Here is a 16754-nt window from a genome sequence, read left to right as displayed (position 1 = left end):
ATGTCTTAAATGTGTTGACTTCGAACGAGATTGACTTGCCAGCAAAGGGCGGCATCAGGTAGGTTCAATTTAATGTCACGTGCATACATGACTTGGGCTTGGTATACGAACTTCTACACACAACAATGTACATGCAAAGCACTAGTGTCTTGAGGCGCAAAAAGCAACATGGCAAAAGTCGAGTGCACTTAGAAAAGTATCTTCCGCCCCACTCTTGTAGTAAAACCTTAACGGTAGATCCTTTGGAGACAATGTCTTGTCACACTTGCCATGCATTGCTCCCATTATCCCAAAGACATGTGCTTGTTGGCTTGCAAAATCACCTCTTGAATCATGTTGTACAGGTATGCAATGGCATGCATACGTTTCAAGCAATTCTCGATGCTTGTACCTATGGATAGGGCCAAAATGATGAGAGGCACTTCACCCTAACTCTTCCTTATGGAACTAGAATGGAAAAGGTTTTTGTATCTCAAGTCCGGATTATGCTTTTTCATTGTCCATGATATCCGTGCTCTGCCCAATTGTCATGATATGTATGCCGGTAGCAATGTTGATAATGCGAGCCTTTTTTATCCAATGTTTTCTCCTGAATTACCTCTGATCTTATGGTAACATTATGCAAGTTCCATGTGTACTTTACAGGCTATTGTATTGTCCACCTCCAAGTGATGATATGCTCCAGAAGCAGCCCAAGCCATGCTGTTTTGCTGGCTAAATTTCCCACCGTTATACAAAAAACTGATGCAAGAAAAATCTGATACAACTCCATGCATCTTAGTTTTGATGCAAATGTGGTTTCTTTGATCCACTGAACCGTATTATCAAGCAGACACCCAGCATGCAATGTCTCTAACAACTAATGTGTGCCCAAAATGAGGTTTTGTCAAGCTCTGGTCAGATGCCTAGCTATGGCCACCATATCACCATAAAGCCACTTAAAAAATAGCAACATTTCAGATAATAGACTAGAATCGAAAGGGTGGAAGATGCTTGCAAATCCATGCTGCAAAAATAGCATTTCTTTTGAGATGCAAATACAAGAGAGTTGAGATGGAGAACTTTTTGGGAAAAGGGAGAAGTGAGAGCTTGGAGGAAAAGAGAGGCTTGGGTGTGGAAGGTGGGTTGCCATTGAGGGTGGATGATTCGTGGTGTCTATCGAAGCAAGGTGGCCATCGTCTAAGAAGGCGGAGGTGCCAAAGGACTCCAACAGCCCATGAGTTGAATGTGGCAAGTCCATAGGAAGATGCTGGTGCACAATCGGATGAGCCAGACTTGCATTCGAGATTGTCACCATCTATTGAGTGCATTCTCTAGGATGGCATGCTTCAAGGCTATGTCTTGCCACCATAGCCAGGTGAAAGCTTTGATGTTTATGTGATGCAAGAAGGGGGGGGGAGGACGATAGGGGCTACTGTTGGATCATGATAGAGTAGAAGAGGTCTATGGTACGGCAACATATATATGATGCATGGCTAGTAATGTATGATACGGCAACATATAATGTATGATCATATGGCACATGAGATGTATCCAATCAAAAGGTAGGGATACAATACATGGAGCATTAATGTTTCGGTAAAAATTGTGTTCTGTTTCCTTCATGAGGGTTAGATTTTATTTTTGCAAGATTGTAGCTATGGCCCAATTATATACCTACGTGAAGGCTTGGTCTTTAAATTCAAGTATCTTTACTATCTTTTGCAATGGGTTTGTAGTTGTGAGCGGCAGATGTTTACCATTCTCTTGCCCTAAGAGTGCAGTTGTCCTCATATGTGTAGATTCCTTCCTCGAGTAGAAAAGTACTTACACTTTGATAAAAAGAACCATCCAATGAAAGCTCCAACAAAGAACTCCCATGATAGACACCGCTTCAGAAGTCCTTACATTGTACCCCACTCTTAGTGCACCAACTCAGATGCTTTGCAAAACTGTCTTAATTAATAAGGAAGCCCATTTCTTTCATTGTGAATGTTACAATGTACCCTGCTCTAGGTAAGCTACTTGCAACTGTTCAGTATTAAGGGATTGAGGGGTGGCCACGTTTAATGCTCGAGATACAGAAGAAACCACTAATAGCACAATGGCCATAACTCATTTGTCCATGAAGCATGGCTTCTGCAATTGCTGGCCATTTTGATTATCAAGAAAGAAAAGTAACAATACTCTTCAAGCAAGTCTTAGTGTGCACTGTGTTTCCCTACTTCAATTGGAGTTTATGTAGGTAGAAGTAATACCTAATGAGGGTGATGATGACACTGCCCATCATTCTACAGAGAAAGTTATGGTGATCTCTACCCCCAGACCCCATCATAGCAGACCTCCCACTCTCTGTGCGATTTTCCACCTCTTCCCAACTCCCCCTATAGCCTACAAGTGGCTCATGATGCTGCCTAGCCGCTCTAAGTACCCCTCAATGGGCGCAACAAAGTGACAAGCACACTCTTTGGCTACAGAAAAGGCCATGTCCACTTTGCTGTGCAGGAAGACCGTAGAGCCCTTCCCCTCCCTCGTCTTTCTTGAGCTAGCCACACCCACCAACACCCTTGTCAAGTAAATGGTGTCCGGTCTAGTTCGGATTGCCCTAGAGTGTGAAAGGACACAACCATTCTCAGTAGTAAAAGAAAGGCAACTTCAAAATGTTGGACAACAAGCCCAAACTTCAAAATGTTGGACAACAAGCTCCCCAACCATTCTCCATAGTAAAAGAAAGGCAACTATTGTTACAAAATGTTTGATCCCAAGGTTGTTAGATAGGTGTCATCTCCAGATGGTGTCACGCTAGTGGCACACTCTTTAGTCTCCATGCATTTTTGGGATTTATAGCATTCATTTCTATTTTTTCCTATTTACACACATTTTTGGGTGGAGGAAAGGGTGGAGGAACTTTTCTATATATATGAGGCATTGTAGTTCATTTCTAATGAAGTTGGCTAGTCGTTCATTGATGAGTTCTTGAGTACATTGTCTCTTCTCTCATCTCTTCTTTCTCACATGGTATCAAGAGCAAGGTGGTGGTGCACATAGAGCCTCCTTATCCTTCTTCCTCTCTACCTCTAGTCCTCTTCAACAACCCCGCTTTTAATTGCATTTTTTCATTCTTTATTATCTGCTAATAAACGGATGCGTTTTTTAGGATTGTGCCGAACCTATTGGAATCATCATAGACTATGATTTTGCAGAAGAAAGTTTTCGCAAATTCCTCACCGTTTTTGAGTTATTCTTCGCAGACTGCCTGCATGCAGAATTTCTGCTTGCGTTTTTTGCAAAAGCACTTACATGCTTGATTATCTGCTAAATGGATGCATTTTTGAGGATTGTGCCCGTGTGACCTACTGGAATCGTCGTGGTCTACAACTTTACAGAAGAAAATTTTCGCAAATTTCTCACCGTTTTTGAGTCATCCTTCGCAGACTGCCTGCATGCATGCAGGCAGAATTTCTGCTTGCATTTTTGCAGAAGCCCTTACTCATCATCCTTGCACTCATTCAATGATGCAAGAGGCTTCAAACCAGCCCCTTATCATCCTCTACAAGTGTGTTTTTAAAGCACTTCAATTCGAGTCCTACAACTCTACTTGCGGTGAAAACATTGCCAACACAACTAGTTTTCCCTACATGCGGTAGCGTTTTTTTGGAGGCTTCTTGTGGAGAGATTTCTTGGCTGCGTTTTCATCATCAACTTCAGCCCTCTTCATGGTGTTTTGAGGTACATATTCATCCTCTTTTCTACACCTTTCTATCGGCTGAAAATTCCACTTTGCTACACACTTTGTGTTTGCGTTTTTGTAGACAATCAACTCCTCCATACTCCTTCTACCTAAGGCTACATTCTCAGCCCTCTTTTGGTGGTTTCTACGGAGTCTATTGGTTCATATATCAGCTGCGTTTTGTGGCTGCGTTTTTGCACTATCTTTGTGCATATTTTGGAGATACTTCCTTGGTGGACAGCCCATCTATTGGCTGTGTTTTTTGGAGGTACGACACTTCTTCCCTTGTGTTTTCCCACCCTCCACTCCCTATGGGATCTCGGAAGTCCTCTACTCCAAAAGACAAAGGCAAACTTGAAGATACTATGGATCCTACATCTCCTACGACGGTTGGACCAGCAACTACGGTTGGACCAGCAATTACTACAACGAAAGTTGGTGCAATTCCTTCTTCGGTAGGTGCTTCTACTTTCTCTTTTCTGTAGTATCCATTACCTTCTACGGATCCATACACTCTTTCTTCTTTGTCCTTTATGCCTTCCTATCCACATACTTCTATGCCCTCTATGGTATATCCCCCTACATCATCTATGCCTTTTATGGCAACTTCATCTACTATGATTCCTTCTTCTACTACTTCCACTACTACTCCTCTCCCCACTCAATCATATCAGCCCTTTAACCCATTCACTCAATCTTTGAGCCTTCCAAGTCTTTCTGATTCACAAAAGCTTACCCCAAACAACTATCACACTTGGTCCTTGTTTATGCAACTTCTTTTGGAAAGCGCCGGGGTGTGGTCTATAATCACTTCTCCTCATATGGTGCCTTCTCAATATCAAATCTATATGGATGCACGGGCCAAAGCTTTACTTGTGCATGGCATGTCTACATCGGTTGTGTCTCAATTTCTCTCTACAAGGAGTACAGCTCAACAATTATGGCACGCTATACAAATGCAATATAGAAGACTTTCAACGGTTAAGATGGCTAAGTTAGAAGAAGATTTGGATAAGCTTTCTATCTCCGAATCTGACAACATAGTGGAGAAGCTTGGAGAATTCAATCGAATCAAACGACAACTTGAAGAGTTTGGTACATTGGTAAGCAATCCCGTCCACAAGCTACTCGGAAAATTGCCTTCTTCTTTTGAATCGTTCAAAGATAACATCTTTCTTCAAGTTCCTTTCCCTTCCTTTGAAGAGACTATGGGTCTTCTTCATGATAAGTGCCTTACTCGTCGCAAGCAAAACAAAAAGGACTCGGCTTTTGTAAGCCAAGGCAAGGGCAAAGGCAAAGGCAAGGGGAATGATCAACGCAAAGGCTCTAATTCCAATGCTAAAGATTCTTCAACCAAAGGCGACAAGGACAAATCAAAGGATTCTTCCAAGGAGTGCACTTTCTGTGGTCGTAGTGGCCATACGGAGGATCGTTGTTTTGAAGAAGGCGGCATCCAAGAAGGTAAAAGCTGAACTTGAATCCAAATCTAAGGGTTCTTCTACATCAACATCTTCTCACGACAAAAACAAAGACAAGAAGGAAGACAGTAATGCCAAGATTGCATATGTTGCTATGTCTTCTACTTCTTCATGTGACACATCACTTGTGGTAATCAAAGATCTTGATACGCATACTGCGGATGAGTGGATTGCCGATAGTGGTGCTACCTCTCACATGATGAATAGTGGTGCTACCTCTCACATGACGAATAGTGGTGCTACCTCTCACATGACGAATAGTTCTTCCTTATTGGAAAACTATAAGTCTATCTCTTCATCACTACACATTGATGATGCTTCGTCTCTCTCCCAGTGATTGGTATTGGTGATGTTTCTTTTGGAGATGCTATCTTACATGATGCTATCTTACATGATGTTTTGCATGTGCCTAAGATGTCTGCCAACTTATTTTCTATCTCTAAGGCTACTTCTACAGGTCTTGGGGTTTACTTTGATGATGAAGTGATTGAAATCATTGATAGACAGTCACTTTCTTGTGTGGCACATGGTTATCAAAATGTTGGGCTTTATCATATAAGCTCTTTTACAGCACAGTTGCCACCACAGCACAGTTGCCACCACATGAGTTGCCATGGTTATCAAAATGTTGGGCTTTATCATATAAGCTCTTTTACAGCACAGTTGCCACCACATGAGTCTCATCTTCATCAATTAGTTGCTTCTCCTAAAGCACTTGTTTCTAATGAAGATAGTGATCTATGTCATTTTCGCTTTGGCCATGTTCCTCTTGCTACTTTGCAACATCTTGTCTCACATGACATAGTTATAGGTCTACCAAAGCTTCAAAAACCTCGCCATCATATTTGTTCTTCTTGTGCTCAAGGAAAGCAACATCAGGCTTCTTTTCTAGAGGAGGCTACTCATAGGGCCACACGCATACTTGAGCTTATTCATGCTGATCTTGCAGGACCTATGGAAGTACAATCGCTTGGTGGATCCAAGTATTATATGCTTCTTGTGGATGACTTCTCTCGCAAATTATGGGTTTATTTCTTACCTAAGAAGTCTGATGCTCATTCTCAAATTCTGAATCACCTTGGATGTTCATCTACTCCGACACTCATCTACTCAGATTCACAGAGTGCTATTGCTTTAGCCAAAAATCCAGTTATTCGAGGACGATCCAAACACATTGATGTTCATTTTCATTTTGTTTGTGATTGGATTTCTGAAGGTTGCATTCAGCTTGAGTATTGTCCTACCAAAGATAATGTTGCTGATTTGTTTACTAAGCCTCTTCCTCGACCTACCTTGGATTATCTTCTTCAGCGCGTTGGCGTTGGTCCTCCCATCTGGACCTGAAGAGGAGGTGTTGGATAGGTGTCATCTCAGATGGTGTCACGCTAGTGGCACACTCTTTAGCCTCTAGGCATTTTTGGGATTTATAGCATTCATTTCCATTTTTTCCTATTTACACACATTTTTGGGTGGACGAAAGGGTGGAGGAACTTTCCTATATATATGAGGCATTGTAGTTCATTTCTAATGAAGTTGGCTAGTGGTTCATTGATGAGTTCTTGAGTACATTGTCTCTTCTCTCATCTCTTCTTTCTCACAAAGGTGACCTAAACATTGATATTAATTGTAAGGCTAGATGCACTTTAAAGAGGGAAAAAAATTATAGTAGAAGACTTGCAAATACTCACTTAAAACACAACAAATAGCCAACTTATTGAATATACATGTTGAAATTGATGACAATAAATAGCTCTAGCCTCTACAACAAAATACAACTTGTTATATCACTACAAAGCTCAAACTTCAAACTTTATATTACTACAAAGTTCAAACTTTAGCAAAGTCCACAGTTGATGATTGGGATGAATTAAAGTTTGTTTGATATTTCATTGTAAGTCTAACAAAAATACACCCAGCATCCCATGGCTGCAATATATAAAAATTTTGGGCAAGGGACTTTTGAGTTCAAAAAGGTATCTTGTCACATTCAAAAATGCAGCCATAAAATTTCCAACTGCTACATAAATTCAGGGCTTCCTGATTCAGGCAAAAGGGGATTTGGCTATCAAAAAAAGTAGCCCACATTTCGGCTATACCCTACATAGATTCACTAGCCTCATCGACACGACATACTTGACTCCCACTCTATGGCTGCGATTGTGTCTCCATGCACCATGCGTGTGACTCTCCTTTTAGTCTTTCCATGTCCCCATGATCAAACCAAGACTTTGTGAGCTACAAAAAAAAAAAGACAAAGAAAACTTAGCCATGCCCAAGCCACCTCCAAGGCAAGTAAAGGAGGACATGCACCAAGAACCTTACCCGGAACTTTGACATCTTGTCTTGAGGTATCTCATGCAAGCCATGATGTAGTAGCCACAATCCATGCCATTAGGCTGTTGAGGAACCTATAATGAGCGATGAAATTTCAACTCCAAGCACCAAAATTTTAGCTCTAAAAAAACCTTTGCTTGCTTAATGTCAATGAATGTGTTCTTGACTTGAAGATGCTTGAATTCCAACTATGTAGATAGAGCTGCCAATGCATGACTAATAGATGGATCACTTGCAAACTTTGATAATGTCCCAAAGGCTCTAATTGAATAGGAGAGCGAGCTCATAACCTGCCTTACATGTAAATGTATTAAACAGAAGAAGCTAGCTTCACATGATGACGCACCTTTTGGCATACAATCGTGTGGGTCAGTCACACCCGTAGAGTCATAGTAAAGCAGGTAATTCTTCTTTCGAGGCAAACCATGAATTTTTTTGTACTTATTCACATAGAGCACAAACATGATCCAATGCCTCTTGTAGCATTTAGATATCACATTCAAGCATGTAAACAAACAAAAGAACTAAACTAGAACCATCCATGACTATCTACCAAATGCAAAATCTTTCAACACACTACAAGTACTTAGTATTCACTTAATGCAACCCCGGATGTGCCAACTGACTGAATCACCTACAAAGTGTATGAAAAATAACACAGAGTAGAGAATAGAGTGTTACTAGCAAAAGTATGATGGTCGATGTTGTTGAAGACACTGTAGATGCTGCTACACACCAAATATTTGCCTGCTGCATAGCCCAAACACTCAAAATGGAGTAGAACCAATCCAAAATGATGGCTCTCCAAAATGTCTGCTCTGCAAGAAATCTTTGCGGTGCCCAAAATGCACTCGAATCGCACCGCGGACCTCGAAAACGTTGTATACATAGTATACAACACACTACAATATATACCTTCTTCTCCTAAGAGAGTATCTCAATCGGAGACAAAAAAATAGGGTCGTGTGAGGAGGGAGGCAGACTATTAGATCAAGTGTCAAGGAAGCTAGCTCTGATACCAATTATTGGAATTAGGGTTAGGGTTACAACAATGCACACACACAAGATAGAGAAGCTTGAGAGCACACAGAATAAACAAATGTGTGCCAGATACAAAAAATAATTACACACCCCAAAATGAGTAGATAAGAGGGTGTACATATGCATGGGGAAAAAACCTCCTAGAGTGAGCAAAAAAGTGCCCATGCCGTCCTAAGTGTGTTCACACACATCACTACCATATAATGCTACATCCTGCAATTCTGAAAATGTAGGCAAATTAACTACTACCATACCCTTTTTCTATATCTCCTTTAGCACTGCAAATCCAATGTGACCAAATCATTCGTGCTTGTTGCCAAAGCTTTCTTGTGCTCTTATTTGCAGACACTATAAGGGCACTCAGCTCGTAGAGATTGTTGTGCCTTACTCCTTTGCCGACCACCTTGCCAACAACATGTAGGATTTTTGCTTTAGTTTTCTTGAAGCGTATTTCAAGCCCACGATCTATCATCGCGCAGCAAACTGATAGTATATTTTCTCTTTATTGGGGGTACATAGAGAACATCTGATGGCTTCTTCTCTTCACCTACAGCTGCCACAAAAGATATGGTTCCAGACCCTTCGGCTAGACATTTAGAATTATTCCCAACAATAATATTGATGGATTCTTGTAGAGGCTTCCGGGAACTATACCAGCCCTTCTTACTAATCATGTGCCGAGATGCTCCACTATCCAAAATCCATGAATCATTAACAACTGGAGCTTGAGCAGATGATCATACCTCTTCAATGGCGACTCAAAGTTCAAACTCGGTCTCAACATTGTTGGTTGACTCCTTTCCCTTTCATGAAGACTTCAGGGTGCCGTTCTTCTCGCCAGCCTGCTGTAAGATTCCTCCTCAGCCTGAATAATGAATAAGCCTTTACTTCAATCCCCTGTAATCAACTTAGGAATCAAGTCCATAATTGGATAATGATCCAAATGATAGTTATTCTATCACATAGTATTACTAAAACTTTATGCTTTCAAAATTATTGAAAATTATCAGTAATAGCAGCGGAGCTATGGTAAAATTTCTAAAAAATTAACACATAAATCATTTTCATACATAATATGAAAAGAGGACTTCCTACCATATTCTAGGATTAATCATCCTAGGTTAATTGAATAATTCTCATCATAACCATGGAAAAAATTGATTTTTATGTTTATACATAAATAGTTAATTAAGCAAAAGAGAAATTTCTAGTAATTCATTTTTATGAGATAAAAGAGAAATTTCCATGACAATAGAAATCGATGTATTCCAATGAGTAAAGAGAAAATTTTAGAATACTAAAATAATGGATATTTTATTTAAAAGTTAAAGAAGAATTTTAGTTAAATTTATTTTTATGCATAGATAAATGTAAATGATGAAAGAGAAATTTCCACCATAATTGAAATTCAACCATTTAAATGAGAAAAATGGAATTTCTAGTATAATGGAATTAATGAAGATTTTTATTTAATTTTTAAGAGAAAATTTATTTAAATTTATCTTTTTGCATAGATAAATTTAAATGAAGAAAAAGAAATTTCCACCATAATTGGAATTCAAAAATTCAAATGAGAAAAATGAAATTTCTAGTATAATGGAGTTAATGAAGATTTTTATTTAATTTTTAAGAGAAATTTTAGTTAAATTTATCTTTTTGCATAGATAAATTTAAATGAGGAAAGAGGAATTCCCACCATAATTGGAATTCAACCATTAAAATGAGAAAAATGGAATTTCTAGTATAATGGAGTTAATGAAGATTTTTATTTAATTTTTAAGAGAAAATTTAGTTAAATTTATCTTTTTGCATATATAAATTTAAATGAGGAAAGAGGAATTTCCACCATAATTGGAATTCAATCATTTAAATGAGAAAAGTGGAATTTCTAGTAAAATAGAATTAATGGAGATTTTTTATTTAATTTTCAAGAGAAAATTTATTTAAATTTATCTTTTTGCATAGATATATTTAAATGAGGAAAGAGGAATTCCCACCATAATTGGAATTCAATCATTTAAATGAGAAAAATAGAATTTCTAGTATAATGGAATTAATGGATATTTTTATGTAAATTTTAAGAGAAATTATTTAAATGATGAAAGAGGAATTCCCATCATATTTGGAATTTAATCATTTAAATGGAAAAAGAAGAATTCTTGGTATATTTGGAATATTGAATATTTTTATTTAATTTAAAGAGAAAATTTAGATAGATTTAAATTATGATAAAAGAGGAATTCCCATGATATGTAGATTGCACTCATTAAATGAGAAAAAGAGGAATTTCAAGTTTATTAAAAAAATAGATATTGGTATTTAGTCAAAAGAAGAATTTTTATGATATTTAAGAAAAGAAAGATTTGAATTAATGTCAAAAGATGAATTTCCACCATAATTCTACCCAAGGAATCAAGGTCGAGAAACTATGTGACAGAAAGAATATCTTTAGATATTTTAATTGGTTAAATCACTAGATTGGTATTTACCCAAAATTAGATGTTTATCTGAAGGGAATCCTTGTTAGAACTAAACCGAATGAAATTGGTTAGACTACGAGAGCGACGGACAGTAAACCTAATTGTTCATCTCTCGATCCGAATCAAGCAAAAACTTCGTGTGACCAATTCCAGTTCCTAAATACAAAGAATAGACTACCGGAACTAAACTAGTTTTTCCTTTGACCGAACTCACCAAGAATCTAGTTGGACAAACAGACAAAATGATGAGTAGATTACTCTCATGAGAGATCAAGGATCCTCATTATGAAACCGGAAATTATGGAGAAAGAGGTTTTGTGGAACCAATCTCAAACTGGGAATTTTACTTGCATTGGAACCTCTGTTTTTCATTCAAAGGACTGTTTTACGCTAGAATGCTGGAGGAAGCATTTGGCATATGTTTTACTAAAGAGGAGGTTCATTGGAACAACTGGGCGGGGAGTCGTCAAGGGACATCGCTCGCGACAAAGCCTGCCAAGGTCTTGACCAGCCTCGGTACGGTTAAAATGGTGCGCTTTCGATACGATGGGCAAGGACCGACAAAGCGGTCCCTAAGTGAAGTGCTAGGACACCTAAGGAGGATCCTAGAGGGTTCCAACCAGGTGATGCACGGGCTCGCAGTTGCTAGGACACCCATGCATACGTCGAGGAAGATTCGGATGGACTAAAAGGAAAGCTTTTCGAGAACCAAATTTGATACTGGATCTCGTTGGTTGGCCAGCTGGTCTTCAACGGAGAGTTTAGAGGACACATTTTGTAACACTATGGACTCAGAATATTGGAGAATGATGATCAGTAAAATTATGCTTTCTATTGATTGAAGGATTGTTTTAAAGCCAGTCGAATCTGCTATAAATGGCAATTTCATATTGGGTGTATATGTGGAATGCCTACCTTAATTTTTGCATGAAACGCTGGCTAGGGGTCCTGGGAACTCTTTTCCTCGGTACTCGGGCAAAACACAACCAAATCTTTATGAAGGAATCCCACCAATACAGTGGTCGGGTGGTTGGCTAACCCATGGGCTAGATGGAGGTAGGCTAGATCGGAGGATTCCTGTGAAACAACTAGATATGATTAGTTACGTTAATTAGAATAAATCCTGAGAAGATCTTGTTCTGTGGGAGGGGATCAACGGCTGTGCCTCGTAAAAGAGGAAAAAAGCGGTGATTCCATGGACCAAGTGTAATTCTCTTCTTGATCTGACCATGTGACTTCAGGTTTGGTCAGATCAGTTTAACTAGTTAAGACTTTGACTCGTTAGAGTAATTCCCCCATTAGAAGATTTTTTCGATGGTGGCAGAATCGCCTGTGCCTTTCGAGCGAGGGGAGTTTTTTCTGGGCCCGGTTTCGGAGGAACTCCCCGAGCTAGCCTCTCGTCCGGACATCCGCGCGGGCGAGGCCTCGAGTGTGGATCCCTGCCCCGCACGGGAGGTTGACGCCGCTTCCGCCGCCGCCCCGGCAGGGTACCATGGAGGGGGCAGGGGTCTCACATCAGCCTACTTCTTTCTACAGTCTTTAACAACGTGACCCTTCTTGTCATAGTAATAGCAGCTCCGTTAAACTTCTTCTTCTTCTCATCAGAACCTATCGCGCCTTTGCCTTTAGCATTGGTCGAAAATGTAGCATCACCACCGTCTCGCGGGTCTTCAATTACATCTCCTCCTCAAGTAACATAGCACTAAATTTATCAAATGATAAAGGTGGTACTCTAGTTTGAGTGTTTATGATGTAGCCAAGCCATCATACTTCTGTGGAAGAATTCGGATGCACCTCCGGGCCAACTCCTCACTAGTATGTGTAATCCCTACAGCATCCATTTGATAAATGCTTCAGTAGCTTCTCCTTTTTCAAACTTTTCAGTAGCAAGCTGATTCCAAGTCTCATACTAATTTCTCAGTATGACCCAAGCCTCTGCAGCCTTGGGGGTAGTATGTTGAATCAAAGTGAGAACAAAATCACTTATGCTACTGACGATGGCACAAAGTGCATCAGCATTGTGCCTTCTCCATGCCCGAAGAAGTGTAGCACCTAACGGAAGCATGTTTGCAGAATTGTTAGGGTCAAGACTTCCCACCACTGGTTTTGCATTCATTCCCAGAACAGTTTCTAGGAGCTCATTAAGAGTCTAGAATAGCATTGATTTTGAATTTCCAGAGAGTGTAGTTCATCCCATCAAGCTTGCCTTCTGTGAAGGCAGGTAGATGAATGTGCAAGACTGGTGCAGCCAGCTGAGATAGAAGCCATGAGTCCTAGGATTCTATGCAAAGAAAGACTAAACTTTATGCACTATTCCTACTAAGAGCACCTAAGCTCTGATACCATATAAGAATATGGCACAACGGAGAGAGATAGCAAACCAAGCATAATAGACAATCCAATAGATACACAATGGAGAGAATTTAAAAACTATTATTATACCAAAGAGGTACAAGTGATGGTGTTGTCCACCCGTGCACTCTCAAGTAGATCTTAGATGACAATCTAGATAGACTCTAGATGGAGGATGTACTAAGTATAAAAGGGGTTGGATACTCACCACCACGAGCATTGGATGCCTTAGCTCAGGGCAACCATGTCCATATATCATACTGTAGAAGGTGTGGTAGACGCGTATACAATGAGGGAAGTTACATTGCATAGACACAGTCATCACTGCCTGCGTATCAAGAACGCAGCTCACCAACCACTGCCCATTAATGATGGAAATGATATCTGAGAGAATATTCTAGGGAATGTTCCTTATACAATCACCTTGGGAACTCCGCCCCCGAACCCCCACCAAGGAAGCTAGCACTTAACCATCTCCTAACCATCATCAATGGTCACAATAATGACCCCATCGACATCTAAGCTAGGGTTCCCATTAAAGATATATGCACCATGGCTACTTCTCATAATTACATTTGGATGAATCTGATTGGTCCCTTAGAACCTTAATTTAAAATTTACAGAAAATCTGGACCTTTAGGATAAGGCCTTTTGAACAGATTATAATTTATTTCTAATGCACCTTTCGAAAATCTTTTTAAACTTCTGTTTCGAGAAAATTTATTTTAATAAGAAGAGATATTTTTTCATCCAAAAATATCTAAAATCTGAATAATCTCTCTCTAAGCCAAAATAGGTAGAAACAAGATCTTTTATTATTCTGAAGAGGAAATTGATTACAAGGAAAGATATTGGATATCTTGAGGGGCTGGGGAGGAATCTTACAATGGAAGTGTGCATTATGCTTGGTTACCAGGTCTCTTGGGAGCACTCCAGCTTCTTGTTAGAGGAGGAGAGATGGAATTTGTTGTGTAAACTTTTAAATGAAGTAAAATATGAAGTGTAGGGGATTGTAGGAGCAACATAGAGTTGTCTTTTGTCTTGTAGTGTATCTGGTCCTTTTTTACTTATATATATAAATAACTATTATTGTTCTCGAAAAAAAATTAAAAACAAACTTTTTTCAAATGTATTAATTAGATTACATGAACGTAGAAAACATTTCACTAATTTATATTTTGCCTTAGAAGGGACCTAAGGACTTACGCACAAAGAAATATAAATGCATTATAAATCGGGCACATTGGGTTCCTTTCACCCGCACGATTTATTGCAAAACTATCCTTACTTTCATCGAACCATAAACAATGCAAAACTATCCTTACTTTAATCGAACCATAAACGTATGTGGCTTGGAAATGAATGCAAACAAGGGAACACGCTCTATAAACAAATATAAAAAAACAAGCTTTTCTCAAGTGCATTAAAATTAGATTACAAGAACATAGAAAAACTCTCAATAATTTCTATTTTGCCTTAGCCTAAGGCCTTACACACAAAGAAATACAAATGCACTCACTATAAATCGAGCGCATTGGGTTGCTTTAAACACATGATTTAAGCGTGCATCAATTTTAGTGGCTAAATATTAATTATTATAGTTGCTTGTTGGCAACAAGCAAACCATCAACCTATGTAGAACATGGGATTGGGCAGCTTGAAGACACGGTTGCCAACAGAGTAGCCTGTAATGTCACTCCACTGGTCCCCAATGTTGCCCACTATGATGTAGCCTTGGTCCTCTAGGGCCTTGCGTTTCCCTGACTTGTACAACTCTGCCTTCACACCATGGTCCGCGCTTTGCCTGTTGCAAGTAATCAGCCATACCCCTGTCAACTAATTGTATACATTATTTACCATCATCATTAGTGATAGTAATGGCATTGATTTACCTTAGCTGCAAAAGGCTTAAAATTAGCTTATCGGAAGCAAACGAGTAAGGTTTGCTAAGAGAGAGAGGGAGGGGTCATAACCACTCCAGCCATATTTAGTAGCTTAAATTTGAAAATTAATAAGGTGAATGTTCAGACCCCCCCCAAAAAAAAAACAATCTTGGTAAGGGGAATCTGACCTTGAGATTAAGCCCTCCCATAGAGGTCAAGCTCAAGAGATTGTCAAGAGAAAAGAAGCTACTCTTAATAAGCGGACCACCTCAAAAGATTAAGCTTCTCAATAAGGAGATTACCTCGGGGGTAAGCTTCTCAATAAGGGGATTACCTCAAGATTAGGCCTTTCCAGCCTTTATAGCCTGCTTTGAGGAGATTCTTAACAGTCAAATTGCGTTGGCTCTCGTCGCGCCCAGTCAAGAAGAACACAGAGTATCCGAGCTCTTTGAGCTTGTAGAAGAGCTTGAGCGATGCAGGGAGAGGGGTGGCAATGCCTTTTTCAACCCAAGCCTCAAATGAGGTGTCATTGAAGGCTTCAGCTCTGCAGGCAAAAGAGGAACAGACGGAGTTATGGGGATAATGAATGTACAGGACGTGTACATACCAACACAACATGGGGCGGTTTCATATTTATCTGAGTGGCCGCTGCCCAAGTGAGAAAGGGACAACAGGCTTGTTTTTTTTTTTTTTGGCGGGTTGCTTTCAGGGGGGGAAGCGTACCCGAAACTGTGTTGGGCGTAATAGGCGACAGTGGAGAGGCTGGTGTCGTCGATATCAAAGACCCAAATGTATTTGCCACCATCGCTCGTCTTGTTGTAGGCTTCGGCGTAGGCTATGGCCTGCTGTGTGGCAGCTTCAGAGTCGTCAAGGTAGGCGGAGCCCGTCATGTAGGCCGCCACGTAGGCTTCACACTTTTCCGGCACCTCGGCCCACCCCCTCAGATTGTTCACGTCCACGTTGAAACGCCAGCTATGGCACAGCTGCTCCCTGTGAGAGCCCGCCCATGTGGCGGCAGGCAGCAGAAGCACAGAGGGCAAGACGAAGAAGAAGACGAAGCAGCAGCAGCAGGAGCATAGTGGGGATGCCATGGATGCGCATCACCAACCAACGCTCAAGCTTTTGCTTTTGTAGGCTAGCTTGCACGGCGCCACACGTGTTGCGTCACCCCACGTCAGGTCTCTCCGGGTCTCTTGTCTTTTTGGAGTACACACAGTGCGCACGTCGTTTTTGGCCGGGTCTCTTGTCTTTTTGAAGTACCCACAGTGCGCGGCCTGACGTTTTTATCTGTTGCGAGTCTTGGTCTCCCTTCTCTCAATCCCATTCAGCAAAAATTCGAACCTTTAAATTCAAGGCTAGGTAAAATTATAACCGGTTTTTCTCAATTTCAGCCGTGAAAATTACACCAAAGGACGGTTTTTTCCTAACACTGGTCCCATTCAAAGGCTGTTCCTCGTGTTTCTGGACTAGTTATTAT

General features: G+C 40.2%; 1 protein-coding gene across 1 annotated transcript; it reads right to left on the bottom strand.

The window, feature by feature from the left end:
- Positions 1–14790: 14790 nt before the first annotated feature.
- On the bottom strand, positions 14791–16393 carry LOC147623260 (acid phosphatase 1-like). The gene is made up of 3 exons (XM_086821358.1): positions 16001–16393; positions 15612–15821; positions 14791–15198 (listed from the first exon to the last, which is right to left on the bottom strand). The coding sequence occupies exons 1-3, from the start codon at positions 16366–16368 to the stop codon at positions 15021–15023; spliced, it is 756 nt and encodes a 251-aa protein (XP_086677484.1). The 5' UTR covers positions 16369–16393; the 3' UTR covers positions 14791–15020.
- Positions 16394–16754: the final 361 nt, after the last annotated feature.

Source organism: Cibotium barometz, chromosome 27 (genome assembly GCF_041138505.1).
Source record: "Cibotium barometz isolate CiBa-2024 chromosome 27, ASM4113850v1, whole genome shotgun sequence".
NCBI classification, from domain to species: Eukaryota; Viridiplantae; Streptophyta; class Polypodiopsida; order Cyatheales; family Cibotiaceae; genus Cibotium; species Cibotium barometz.
Note: the sequence above shows the minus strand (reverse complement) of the source record. Positions and strands in the feature narration are given on the sequence as shown.